The 12,756-nt window shown below is 42.4% G+C and overlaps 1 protein-coding gene across 1 annotated transcript; it reads right to left on the bottom strand.

The window, feature by feature from the left end:
• Positions 1-4,698: 4,698 nt before the first annotated feature.
• LOC146576662 (amine sulfotransferase-like) lies at positions 4,699-12,481 on the bottom strand. Its single transcript, XM_085272091.1, has 7 exons — positions 12,406-12,481; positions 8,983-9,131; positions 8,690-8,889; positions 6,201-6,327; positions 5,743-5,837; positions 5,467-5,638; positions 4,699-5,385 (listed from the first exon to the last, which is right to left on the bottom strand). Exons 2-7 carry the CDS (start codon positions 9,122-9,124, stop codon positions 5,276-5,278), a joined length of 846 nt encoding a protein of 281 aa, XP_085128217.1. The 5' UTR covers positions 9,125-9,131; positions 12,406-12,481; the 3' UTR covers positions 4,699-5,275.
• Between the last annotated feature and the right edge of the window lie 275 nt (positions 12,482-12,756).

The raw sequence follows: 12,756 nt of genomic DNA, 5'->3' as shown, positions 1-12,756 counted from the left end.
AACTTTTAATTTTCTTCTGCTTGAGTATCGGCCTCGGGTAGCTCTACTTATCATTGCTCAGTCAGTTGTCTGTTTGTGCTACTTTTTTTCAAGGAGCACTGGATTATTGGTAAGGGTGACTTTATGTGTTTAGTTACTTAAGTGGAAGTACTGCGGAAAGTTTTACCTTACATACATAGATCTACCAGTACAGCTTCTGAGGTATCTGTTTACAAAATGTTATAATCTATTCAAAGGTTCTTTGCAATTTTACATTGATAAACATTATCCTTAACACATTTGGCCCACATAAAGTACTATGGCCATCACACGGTCATTTAGAATTGTTTAAATAACTCGTGTCTTAAGTCCTTCCATCAAACAGAAAATAATAAAAAAAAAAAACATGGTTCACTTTTACATCACAAAATGTTAGAAATATAAGCCGTAAAAATCTAGTGTGTGTGAGGCTGTGAAAGTAAAGCTTGCCCTTCACACCCACGTGTAATAAACCATTTGTTGGGGGTTGTGGATTTGACACCTCAGCATTGTGAAAGTGGGGAAACTCTTCATGGTTCCCATATATACATATATATATATACATATATATATATATATATATATATATATATATATATATATATATATATATATATATATATATATATATATATATACAGTGGGGCAAAAAAGTATTTAGTCAGCCACCGATTGTGCAAGTTCCCCCACCTAAAATGATGACAGAGGTCAGTAATTTGCACCAGAGGTACACTTCAACTGTGAGAGACAGAATGTGGAAAAAAAATCCATGAACCCACATGGTAGGATTTGTAAAGAATTTATTCGTAAATTAGGGTGGAAAATAAGTATTTGGTCAATAACAAAAATACAACTCAATACTTTGTAACATAACCTTTGTTGGCAATAACAGAGGTCAAACGTTTACTATCGGTCTTTACCAGGTTTGCACACACAGTAGCTGGTATTTTGGCCCATTCCTCCATGCAGATCTTCTCGAGAGCAGTGATGTTTTGGGGCTGTCGCCGAGCAACACGGACTTTCAACTCCCGCCACAGATTTTCTATGGGGTTGAGGTCTGGAGACTGGCTAGGCCACTCCAGGACTTTCAAATGCTTCTTACGGAGCCACTCCTTTGTTGCCCGGGCGGTGTGTTTTGGATCATTGTCATGTTGGAAGACCCAGCCTCGTTTCATCTTCAAAGTTCTCACTGATGGAAGGAGGTTTTGGCTCAAAATCTCACGATACATGGCCCCATTCATTCTGTCCTTAACACGGATCAGTCGTCCTGTCCCCTTGGCAGAAAAACAGCCCCATAGCATGATGTTTCCACCCCCATGCTTCACAGTAGGTATGGTGTTCTTGGGATGCAACTCAGTATTCTTCTTCCTCCAAACACGACGAGTTGAGTTTATACCAAAAAGTTCTACTTTGGTTTCATCTGACCACATGACATTCTCCCAATCCTCTGCTGTATCATCCATGTGCTCTCTGGCAAACTTCAGACGGGCCTGGACATGCACTGGCTTCAGCAGCGGAACACGTCTGGCACTGCGGGATTTGATTCCCTGCCGTTGTAGTGTGTTACTGATGGTGACCTTTGTTACTTTGGTCCCAGCTCTCTGCAGGTCATTCACCAGGTCCCCCCGTGTGGTTCTGGGATCTTTGCTCACCGTTCTCATGATCATTTTGACCCCACGGGATGAGATCTTGCGTGGAGCCCCAGATCGAGGGAGATTATCAGTGGTCTTGTATGTCTTCCATTTTCTGATGATTGCTCCCACAGTTGATTTTTTCACACCAAGCTGCTTGCCTATTGTAGATTCACTCTTCCCAGTCTGGTGCAGGTCTACAATACTTTTCCTGGTGTCCTTCGAAAGCTCTTTGGTCTTGGCCATGGCGGACTTTGGAGTCTGACTGTTTGAGGCTGTGGACAGGTGTCTTTTATACAGATGATGAGTTCAAACAGGTGCCATTCATACAGGTAACGAGTGGGGGACAGAAAAGCTTCTTACAGAAGACGTTACAGGTCTGTGAGAGCCAGAGATTTTCCTTGTTTGAGGTGACCAAATACTTATTTTCCACCCTAATTTACGAATAAATTCTTTACAAATCCTACCATGTGGATTCATGGATTTTTTTTTCACATTCTGTCTCTCACAGTTGAAGTGTACCTCTGGTGCAAATTACTGACCTCTGTCATCATTTTAAGTGGGGGAACTTGCACAATCGGTGGCTGACTAAATACTTTTTTGCCCCACTGTATATATATATATATATACATATATATGAAGAGGCCGCTAGAAAAGCTGCAACCACCAAGTACCTGCAGAGTGTCAGGCAAGTCCACCGGCAGATAGAGGGGGTGGCTGATATCCAGAAATCCTACCAGTGGCTGGACAAAGCTGGACTGAAAGACAGCACAGAGGCACTAATCATGGCAGCACAAGAACAAGCTCTGAGCACAAGATCCATAGAGGCTGGGGTCTATCACACCAGGCAAGACCCCAGGTGCAGGCTGTGTAAAGATGCCCCAGAGACAATCCAGCACATAACAGCAGGGTGCAAGATGCTAGCAGGCAAGGCATACATGGAACGCCATAACCAAGTGGCCGGCATAGTGTACAGGAACATCTGTGCCGAGTATAACCTGGAAGTCCCGAGGTCAAAATGGGAGATGCCCCCAAGGGTGGTGGAGAATGACCGAGCTAAGATCCTGTGGGACTTCCAGATACAGACGGACAAAATGGTGGTGGCTAACCAACCGGACATAGTGGTGGTAGACAAACAGAAGAAGACGGCCGTAGTGATCGATGTAGCGGTTCCGAATGACAGCAATATCAGGAAGAAGGAACACGAGAAGCTGGAGAAATACCAAGGGCTCAGAGAAGAGCTCGAGAGGATGTGGAGGGTGAAGGTAACGGTGGTCCCCGTGGTAATCGGAGCACTAGGTGCGGTGACTCCCAAGCTAGGCGAGTGGCTCCAACAGATCCCGGGAATAACATCGGAGATCTCTGTCCAGAAGAGCGCAGTCCTGGGAACAGCTAAGATACTGCGCAGGACCCTCAAGCTCCCAGGCCTCTGGTAGAGGACCCGAGCTTGAAGGATAAACCGCCCGCAGGGGCGTGCTGGGTGTTTAACACAACACCCAGCACGCCCCTGTTAGTTTTGTATGCAGTAAATAGGCCATTTAATTATTCCTAACCAGGCATATAATGTAAAGTCATTTCTGCATCTTTTATATACATTCTGGAAAAAGTACATTGTACAATATCTAGGACCGTTGTTGATTTCAATAAAATATTGTTGCATGTCAGCAGGGGTGGTCCTAGCCTGTTTGGTGCCCTGGGCGAACACGCCAACAAACTAAGGCTGTCAACGATCACGATTAACGCAATTAAAATTTTTAACGCAATCAACAAACTTTGGACAAATTGCCCGAAATGCGTCACTTTACAAACGGTGCCCCATAAGTAGGCATGATTAATGGGCAAAAGAGTGTATGTTCTGATGTTTTTGTTGATCTAGTGTTTTAGAAACTCGTCCAAGTCTAAAACCACACAAAAGATACTGTCAAACTGTCCCATGGCCAGGGGTGGATCTAGAGAACTTTTATGAGGGTGGCTTGGAAATCAAATTGGGTGGCAAAATCAAAGCCTTTGTTTTTAAGCATATATGCTGGTGTTACAAATGGTTAAAATGATTCAAATGCAGTAAGTATACAATGTTTCATACATATATAGTCTATAACTTAATTATTTTCTGTAACCCACATAATTAAACATTTCAGTTACATAAAATATGTGAATTTAGATTTTATGTACTGTATAGCCTGTATAATAAATAAATATGTAACCCAATAAGTATAAATTCCAGAAAGCTACACAACATGTGTGTGTGTGTGTGTGTGTGGGGGGGGGGGGGGGGGGGGTGTTACAAACACAAGTCTTAAACAACAAACAACTTAAGTTTCACACCTTTTTGTTAGAAAAAATCAAATTGCTACATGCTTAAATTTACACAAAATGTCAGAATCCTGCACTGTTATGAACTAAAATTTAAACCTAAGTTTTAAATGTTTTGTTGGGTTAACCCTATGGGGTCCAAAATACAATTGGCCATTTCTGACTACTTTTGATGTTACATTTGTATTTCACCTTTAAATTATTTTATTTATTTATTTTTATCTTGCCTCGCTTGGTATCATTCTTTTCAGCTTAACCTCACAAATGTAAGTACCATTAAAGAAATAAGATTATTTTATATTATTATTATTATTTTTTAATAGACTATTATCTTGCAATAAATTACGTGTTAAGAACCTGTATTGCACATATTAATTACATGATATCCAGTGGATGCTGTTTGCAGGTCTGAGGTTTGATTCTGTATCAGATTAAATAACGAAAGACTGTCTTCATGGCAAAAGTACATTTATGTCATGGTCCTGCGACCATGACTCAGTGACTTTGTGTTTGTGTTCTTTATTGTTATTATTCTCTTTATTATTCATGGGCTGTTTTGGGATGGTTTGTGTTTTGGGATTTTAGATACTGGGTTCTGGGTTTGTGCTCCCTCTATTGGTCCCTGGTGTTAGTGTTCCCCTGTCTCGTCAGGTTAATCGGGTCCAGCTGTGTCTCCCACCTGTGTGTAATTTCCCAGTGTCTCTCTGTGTACTTATGGTGTGTGTTACCTCTGTTCCTCGTCGCGTTGTCTGTGTTCATACCCTGTGAAATTCCCTGCGTGCTCTCCCTGCTGTTTCTCACTTCGATGTTCAGGTTTGCTACTCCTTGGCTTAGTTTCTCCCAGTTTAGTTCATCCTTAGTTCTGTTTGCCATCTCCACTTTATGTTTGGTATTGTTAATAAATCACCCTCACGTCTGAATAAGTGCTGCATTTGAGTCCTCCTTTCCACCCTTCACACGGCCGCTGACCCGAGCCGTGACAATTTATGTAAAAACATTTCTTATATTTGAAGGTCAAGGCTACTTTCAAAAGCAATGTAATTCAAAAACACAATTAATAGTTAGTGACTATTCAGACATTATGAGAATCCAAAGCACCGTGTACTGACTGATAAACATTTTATTAATGAACGTTGTTGATTTCTGGAATCATGATCTACATGACATGAATCCATCTTGGGTGAACAAACATTAATCTTTTGTTGATGTTTTTTTTATTATTTAAATAGCAGAAAAACACATTTTTATGGTTTTCTGATTAATGCACTTAATGATCAATGCTTTAAAAACTCCTGGGAGACGGGTTTCTCTGCTTATTCCCAGATGAACTTTAAAGGCAAATCACCAAGTTTCTCCCGAAGGACTTGATCCACTCTTTCACTCTGTGCAACAGTCAGTGTGTTCTTCCAGTCTCCAATCTGACCTGTAATGAAGAGAAAAGCACAAAACCTGATACCCTGAAGTCACATTTACCTGCACAGCAGCTGCAGGTCTGTTATGCTACCTTTGCGCAGGAATATTCCACTGAACTTCTCTGGCGGAAAATGCTGATAATTTGCTTTCGAGTCATTCTTCATGTTCTGAAATGTAGCTTTTTCCACAACTTGACTGATAGCAGCTTCAGTCAGGTTTTTCCCTAAGAAGTTGCAGATCTTCTTCACTGATCCTTTCAGGTCCTGAAAGAAAAGCAGGAACACAACAGAAAAAGAACCTTAAACTCTGCCAGATATTTTATTTGAGTTTCCTTAGGAACAACAAAAAATGCGAAGAAACATCTTACCAAAATCATTTCCTCGTAGGTCAGGAAGAGGATGTTGTACTGGTCTCTGTTTAAATACCACTCCCTGACGTGGTCAAACCAGGATGACGCAAAAACTGTGTAGTGGCATAATGCATCCAGTCATTTGGCATTGTCATTTAATTGAGTTCACATACAACCCTCATGTCAGAGGAGGAGCTCAAGTGTAAGCTCTGTAGTTACCTACAGCATGACTGCAGGCATGATCAGTCCCCCATGCTAATCATGCAGTGGTAGTGTGCCTCCGAATGTAGCACAGATTTTGTCAATGTGCTCAATCCGCACATGACACACACACACACACACACAAAACTGGAGTCGGTGCTAAATACTAGCACAGCACCACAAAATCACTGGGTACTAAAGCGCAGGCCCTCTAACAGAGGGTCCACACATAATGATGAATCAATTACTGATTACTATAAAGTGAGGAAACTTACCGTTTCCTGTTATGTACCACTCAAAAAACTGGTCAAAGCTCTCGGGAGTTTCAAGGGCTGCCAGGGCTTTGCTGAAGTGATAAAAAGACACCATGTTGTCCTTTGGATTCCTCATCAAATACACGATCTGATATATATTTTTAAAAAAATTCAGAATATTAACAGTTAGTTACTTAAATGTAAAAATTATAAAAGTCATTAGTTTAAAAAAAAAACAATTTAAAATTTAGGGTCAAAATTTGATTTCAAATAATATCTTTTAAAATATGTTTTAAAGCCTGTACATTTTTATAGCTCTTTTTCTCCTATTTCTACTTGATTTGATGAACCTCTTAGGCTACGTTCACACTGCAGGTCTTAGTGCACAATTCCAATTTTTTGATCAAATCTGATTTTTTTTGTCTGCTTGTTCACACTACAAATAAAATGTGACAGCAAATGCGCTCTAGTGTGAACCCTCAAAGGGGCCTGCATGCGCAAAAGAAGACATCACACACAACACGCTCTGTTTAGACCCAGACCAAACAGTATTGTTTGACAGATGGTCCTTAATATAAAGACTTGTTTCGGACTTTACGTTTCCCAATTTTGCTTTAAGTTATAAAGTTATTTTGTTATTTACAAATGGCCTAATAATGATCCTTATTGCTGTTTTAGAGAGGAGCAATGCTTCAAAGGATAGGGATAGTTGCAGATTTCTGTCAGAATCTGCAGATTATACAGTACAAATAAAATGTTCACGTTTCTCCAACGTTGTATTCCCAAAAGTTTCACTGGATGGCCAGGAAGCGTTCACAATGTCTTCTTGGGCGCTGATAATTGGCATCTGTCTTGTGTCAGTGACGTAAAAGACGGATTTAATGCGACATGACCATTCAAACAGCAGTCGCTTTCTAAAACATCAGATATGTATCGGATTCAGTACCACATACGAAAGTAACTTAGGTCGGATTTGAAAATGTCGGACTTCTGCTGTTCACACTGTCATACCATGAACGGATATGGGTCGCATAGGGTCAAAAAAGTCGGATTTGATGCGCTTTCGCCTGCAGTGTGAACATAGCCTTACTCTGCAATGACCTCATTGTACGAAAGGAAAAGGACAAAAAAAATATACTGAAATAAAAACACAGAATTGCCAGTCTTGGTAGACGGAGATTGGTCCGCAGCCCGGCTCACACTGCACCCGACCCCTACGGTGAATCCTGCGGGTGGTGGGCCCGCAGGAAGATGGGCCCATGTCCCTTTTTCGGGCTGTGCCCGGCTGGGCCCCATGGACTAAGGCCCGGCCACCAGACGCTCGCCCTCAGGCACCCTCCCCAGGGCCTGGCTCCAGGGCAGGGCCCAGGTAACCCTATCCCGGGCAGGGTGAACTGCTCCCTCTCTGGTTTTTTCATAGGGGACTTCTGAATCGCTCTTTGTCTGGTCCCTCACCCAGAACCAATTTGCCATGGGAGACCCTACCAGGGATAGCCCTGGGATCCTTGGGACACACAAACCCCTCCACCACCGGAAGCCCACCACCATGGGGCGATCGTGGCTCAAGAGTTGAGAGTTGGGAGTTCGCCTTGTAATCGGAAGGTTGCCAGTTCGAGTCCCGGCCCGGACAGTCTCGGTCGTTGTGTCCTTGGGCAAGACCTACCGCCTACTGGTGTTGGCCAGAAGGGCCGATGGTGCGATATGGCAGCCTCGCTTCTGTCAGTCTGCTGTGGGTACAACTTTAGCTTGCCTCCACCAGTGTGTGAGAGTGTGTGTGTGAATGGGTGGATGACTGAGTGTGTAAAGCACTTTGGTCCCCTAGGGGGGACTAGTAAAAGCGCTATACAAATGCAGGCCATTTACCATTTACCACGATAAGGTGGCGATTCGCGGGCATGTCGCACCGGGAGGAGGCCCCGGGGTAGACCCAGGACACGCTGGAGAGATTATATCTCTCGGCCTTGGTTTTCCCCCGGACAAGCTAGAGGAAATGGCTGGGGAGAGGGAGGTCTGGGCTTCTCTGCTTGTTCTGCTGCCCTCGCGACCCGGACCCCGGATAAGCAGAAGAAAATGGACGGATGGAAAAACACAGAATTATTTAAAATAAAACAAATGCTAGTGCTAGCTTTTTGGACCTGGAACCACGTGTTTGTGCAGAAGTCTATGATAAAAATGACCCTCAGATTCCTTGATTTATGATCCCATTACAAAATTGTGTTAGAGGCTCATTGTTTTAAGTCTCACTTGCTTGGGGCACCCTATACACTGTCAAACAACATTTGTTTTGAAAATAATTAAAGATCAACCACTCTATTTTCATTTGCTAGGATTTGCTGGTTTGTAAAAGCTACCAAGTGTCAAAGTGCAAGTCCCAAAAAACTGGACTTCAGTGACCAATAGGTAACATCACAAAAATGTAATTAAACTTAGCAAGTACAAATCTAATTTAATTTGCTCTATTTTTGCAAAAAAAAAAACAGAAGAAAATTGAGCTTCTATAAGGTACTGACTTTTGCCTTCTTCTCCTTCACTCCTGGAGGCATGATGTGTTCAGGGAGATGCGAGGCGAAGAGTCGTGGAGAGGGAAGAAGAGTGTATTCAGCCATCTTGTACTCCAGCCACGGCATCCTCTCCTTGTTGTTTGAATATTTAGTCTGATTCCCATCCAGTTCGTGGATGGAAATGATGATCTGCTGAACCCATACAGTGCCTGATGTGGGGAAAGACATTAGAGGTGATCAGTGGATCAGTCTGGCCAGCACAAAACAGCAAATATAAATAATGTATGAAATTTTTCACCAACCTGATTTTGGATAAGTGACAAGGAAGACATCACTGTCTTTTATTTCAAAACTCTCAAGAGAGTCTATGTACTCTGGAGTTGTAAGACTGACCACAAAATTGTAGTTTTTATGCTTGAAAACACGGTCTCTGATCTGCTCCATACTGGTTCTACATAAGACAGATAAAAAATATACACAGGAACGAAAAATCTGTGAGTCACATGGTGTTTGTTGATGCTGGGTGAGCAGTGTTGGGGAGTAAGGGAATACTCTGATTTTGATTGCTGGAAACCCAGACAAAACGTGCAATAAGAAGCTCTAATGTAAGCGTCCTGTTAATGTTGGTGGCGTCAGTTACACAATGGACCCAGAGCCAGAATAACAGGGCCAGCAGTGAACGGGCATGAATGGTTTTCTTACTTGGAAACTAAAACACCACTTCATAAAAAGAAAGGGATGGGCGAAACCTCAGTATCTTTGATGTATTATTGCTGTGTGATTTTTATTACAATTACTGAATGCTACTCGCCACCAAGCTAACATTGTTAGCTGGCGTTAGCTGGCGTTAGTTCATAGACTGCATAGACTTGATGGAAAGCAACCTGCTAGCTGCAAATAATCATGTGCAGTTCCACATGATTATCAACAGAGAAAAAGAAAACATATTACTGATACAGAAATAGTTTCTATACGAGATCACTGCAAAAAGTGCAGCCTTGCCTAATGTGTCCACCATACTGTTACTCATTTTATATTAAGATTTTGAAAAAAATCTAGTTAGTATTGATATGGTGAGTGGCCTTCAGTAAAAGTAAAAAAAAAAAAAATCACATAGCAATAGTTCAGTGTAGTTGTAAAAAACATAACGATATATTAAGTAATCCAAAGTATTCAGAATATGTTACTCTCATTGAGTAACAACAGAATACCTTACAAAATACATTTTGGGGCATGTATTCTGTAATCTGTAGTGGAATACATTTTAAAAGTAACCTTCCCAACACTGTGGGTGAGGAACCAGACGAAGAGCAATAATATACCTCAATAACTGTTTTTGACTGTTTATTATCAATTTGCACACCACTGATTCATACACCCTTTTAATTTTGCATTTTCTACATTTTAATTTTATACTTAATTTTGAATTTTACTTTATTTTTGTATTTTTAGTGATCCGGAATTGCACAGCAATAAACATTTCACTTCATGTTGTACTGTGTATGTATTTTAATTTGAATGTGAGCTGTCATACGAGCCATTCGGTCCTTATTCGATCCTTATGCAACCATTGCAAGAGCTTCACTGTGTTACATGCCATGATACGCAGCCCTGTTGTTTTTCTGTAGCTCTTATCTTTCAGGTGTCAGGCCTCCACCTAATAATAATAATGGATACTTTATTGATCCCCATGGGGATATTACTTGTTTTTCCTCTGCATTTGACCCATTCACTCAGTGAAGCAGTGGGCAGCCCACTAAGCAGGCGCCCGGGGAGCAGTGTGTAGGGACGGTACCTTGCTCAGGGGTACCTCAGGGTAGCCGCTAAGTGGATTCGAACCGCCGACCTTGCGATCATGGGGCGACCACTTTACCTACTGAGCTATCCCTGCCCCCACCTATTGGCCAATTCAAAGTAAAATGGCACGTGTCTATTGGCATGGGGCGGCAGACCTTTTTGTCAAGCAGCTAGGCAGGCCTTTTGTTTTGTTTATTGTTTTATTTAGACTTTAGGGAGAGTGTTGGCCTCTTTTCATTTTGTGAATTTCTTTGATTTGGCTCAACCGCCTGGTCCTCCGCCCCCGCATTTTTTCTTTTGTCAAGTATTTTATTGTCAAGGCATGGTAAATGATGAATAAATCCTGTCTGACTATTAACCTCGCTGTTGTCCCTCTCGTTCATTAGCTTAGGTTGTCTGATGTTGCCCCCACCATGGTGGTGAGGGGGGGAGGTAACAACTGGCAATAAGTCAGACTTGTTCCGGTGGCTGTTTGACTCTGCCACAGCTGCGTTTTGTCACTGATTATTTTCATAGTTTTATGGGGAAAATATGTGCTGCTCTCAGCTAATAGGTTTCCTAACCTGTAAGACCAAATTGCCCTCTTTTGGTCTGTTTGATATCTGACTCATTCAGTGTGAAAGAAAGTGCTGCGGTATTTTGTTAATGGCATGCACTCTGCTTTTTTTTTTCGGTAAAGATCTGCCCTAGCAGATGCACAACACACATAGCCAGTAGCGGTTTTAGATACGGGCGACACGGGCGGTTGCCCGAGGTGGCATCGTGGTGGGGGGCGGCATCACAGGCATCGGCAAAAAATAAAATAAAATACTCGTACTCATGCTGCCCCGACGTCATGCCAGCGCATATTGGGAATGGCATAAGCACCGATCGGTTTTCTATCGCCCATTTGCTGGGAGTAAGGGCGCCCTTCGTTTGCGAGGTGCGCCTGCTGCTTGCGGTGCAGAGAGGAGAGGGCAGCATCTATTATGTGGGTTACAGTTGCTCCAAGAAGAAATGGTAAAAATAGCAACAGTAACAGACTAAACTCTAAACAATACATTATGTTACAGATTTTAATATTAATTAGTCATTGTCAATTGTTGATTTGTCCTGTTCTCATTGTATGACGAATTATGATGGCTGTTTGATAGCCGTTTGCATACTATGCATACTCTCTCTCTCTTCATGTGTGTGTGTGTGTGTGTGTGTGTGTACACCAGTTTTATGTTACAATCCTTAACAGGTTTTGTGTGTGTGTGTGTGTGTGTAGGAGGAGGGGCGGGGGGGGGGGGGGGGGGGTGTTCGCCCAGGGCGCCAAACAGGCTAGGACCACCACTGCACATAGCTCATGGTTCTGTTTCTATATATTGCAGATGTTGCAGTGGTTTAGGTATATCGAGGTCTTGTTCACAAGTGAGTGGAGAAAATGAGTGGGAGATCAACAGACGGATTGGTGCTGGGGCTGCAGGGATACAGACACTGTACTGGTCAGCTGTGGTGAAGATAAATTTACCAACCGATCAACATTCCTACCCTCACCTATAGCCACAAGCTTTGGGTAGTGACCAAAAGAATGAGAATACTGACTCAAACAGCATAAATGAGCTTTTTCCCTTAGACATAGGGTGAGGAGTTCAGCCATCCAGGAAGGGCTCAGAGTAAAGCCACTGCTCCACATTGAAGAAAACAAAAACATCCCTAATAAGAGGACTATAGCATCCCAAACAGCAGGAATTAACAAAACATCATCAGGCATTTTGCACATGTAACTCATGTAACAGGTGCAGAGGCTGCAGCCGGTTTAATATAAGATGTAATTCTTGCGGTTTTGGCCTGCAACCTTGGAAATTCTGCCTTCCAGGGACCTTTCATGACAGTAATTGCAGGCATTGGTTTTATCAGACTTTTATCAAGCTTAGAATCGAATTTAAATGAACGAACCTTACCTTATCTTGAGTGATTTTCCAAAACAACCGAACCAGAACCTCTCCTCACACTGTCTGCTGTCTTTACTTTGCACGCTGGAATATTACTCTCACGGAAGAGTGCAAACTCATGTGCTGGTGTTCCAGATTAACTGGTGTCACAGATTAACTGGTGACGGTTAAACAGATGTGTAGTAGATAACAAACCAGGAAATAAACAGTTAATATTTAATCTGTGACATTTGTCAGGTTAATTGTGTGGTGGCCCACTAGAGGGCTCCACTCAGACCCTGATCTTCAGGTGCACTGTCTAAAGCAGCGGTCCCCAACCCCCGGGCCTCGGACCGGTACCGGGCCGCGAGAGTTGAGGCT

The sequence above is a fragment of the Mchenga conophoros genome, linkage group LG4, assembly GCF_057382185.1.
Source record: "Mchenga conophoros isolate Kocher_MC1m ecotype Shallow Benthic linkage group LG4, M_conophoros_male_GT1.1, whole genome shotgun sequence".
NCBI classification, from domain to species: Eukaryota; Metazoa; Chordata; class Actinopteri; order Cichliformes; family Cichlidae; genus Mchenga; species Mchenga conophoros.
Note: the sequence above shows the minus strand (reverse complement) of the source record. Positions and strands in the feature narration are given on the sequence as shown.

Excerpts from the sequence above, each read along its gene's own strand:
- LOC146576662 (XM_085272091.1), bottom strand. The coding sequence starts at position 9,124 with ATGGAGCAGATCAGAGACCGTGTTTTCAAGCATAAAAACTACAATTTT. Across the intron at positions 8,890-8,982 it reads TGTCACTTATCCAAAATCAG|GCACTGTATGGGTTCAGCAG; the intron begins GTTGGTGAAAAA and ends TCCCCACATCAG. Across the intron at positions 5,386-5,466 it reads TGGAATATTCCTGCGCAAAG|GTCAGATTGGAGACTGGAAG; the intron begins GTAGCATAACAG and ends TCTTCATTACAG.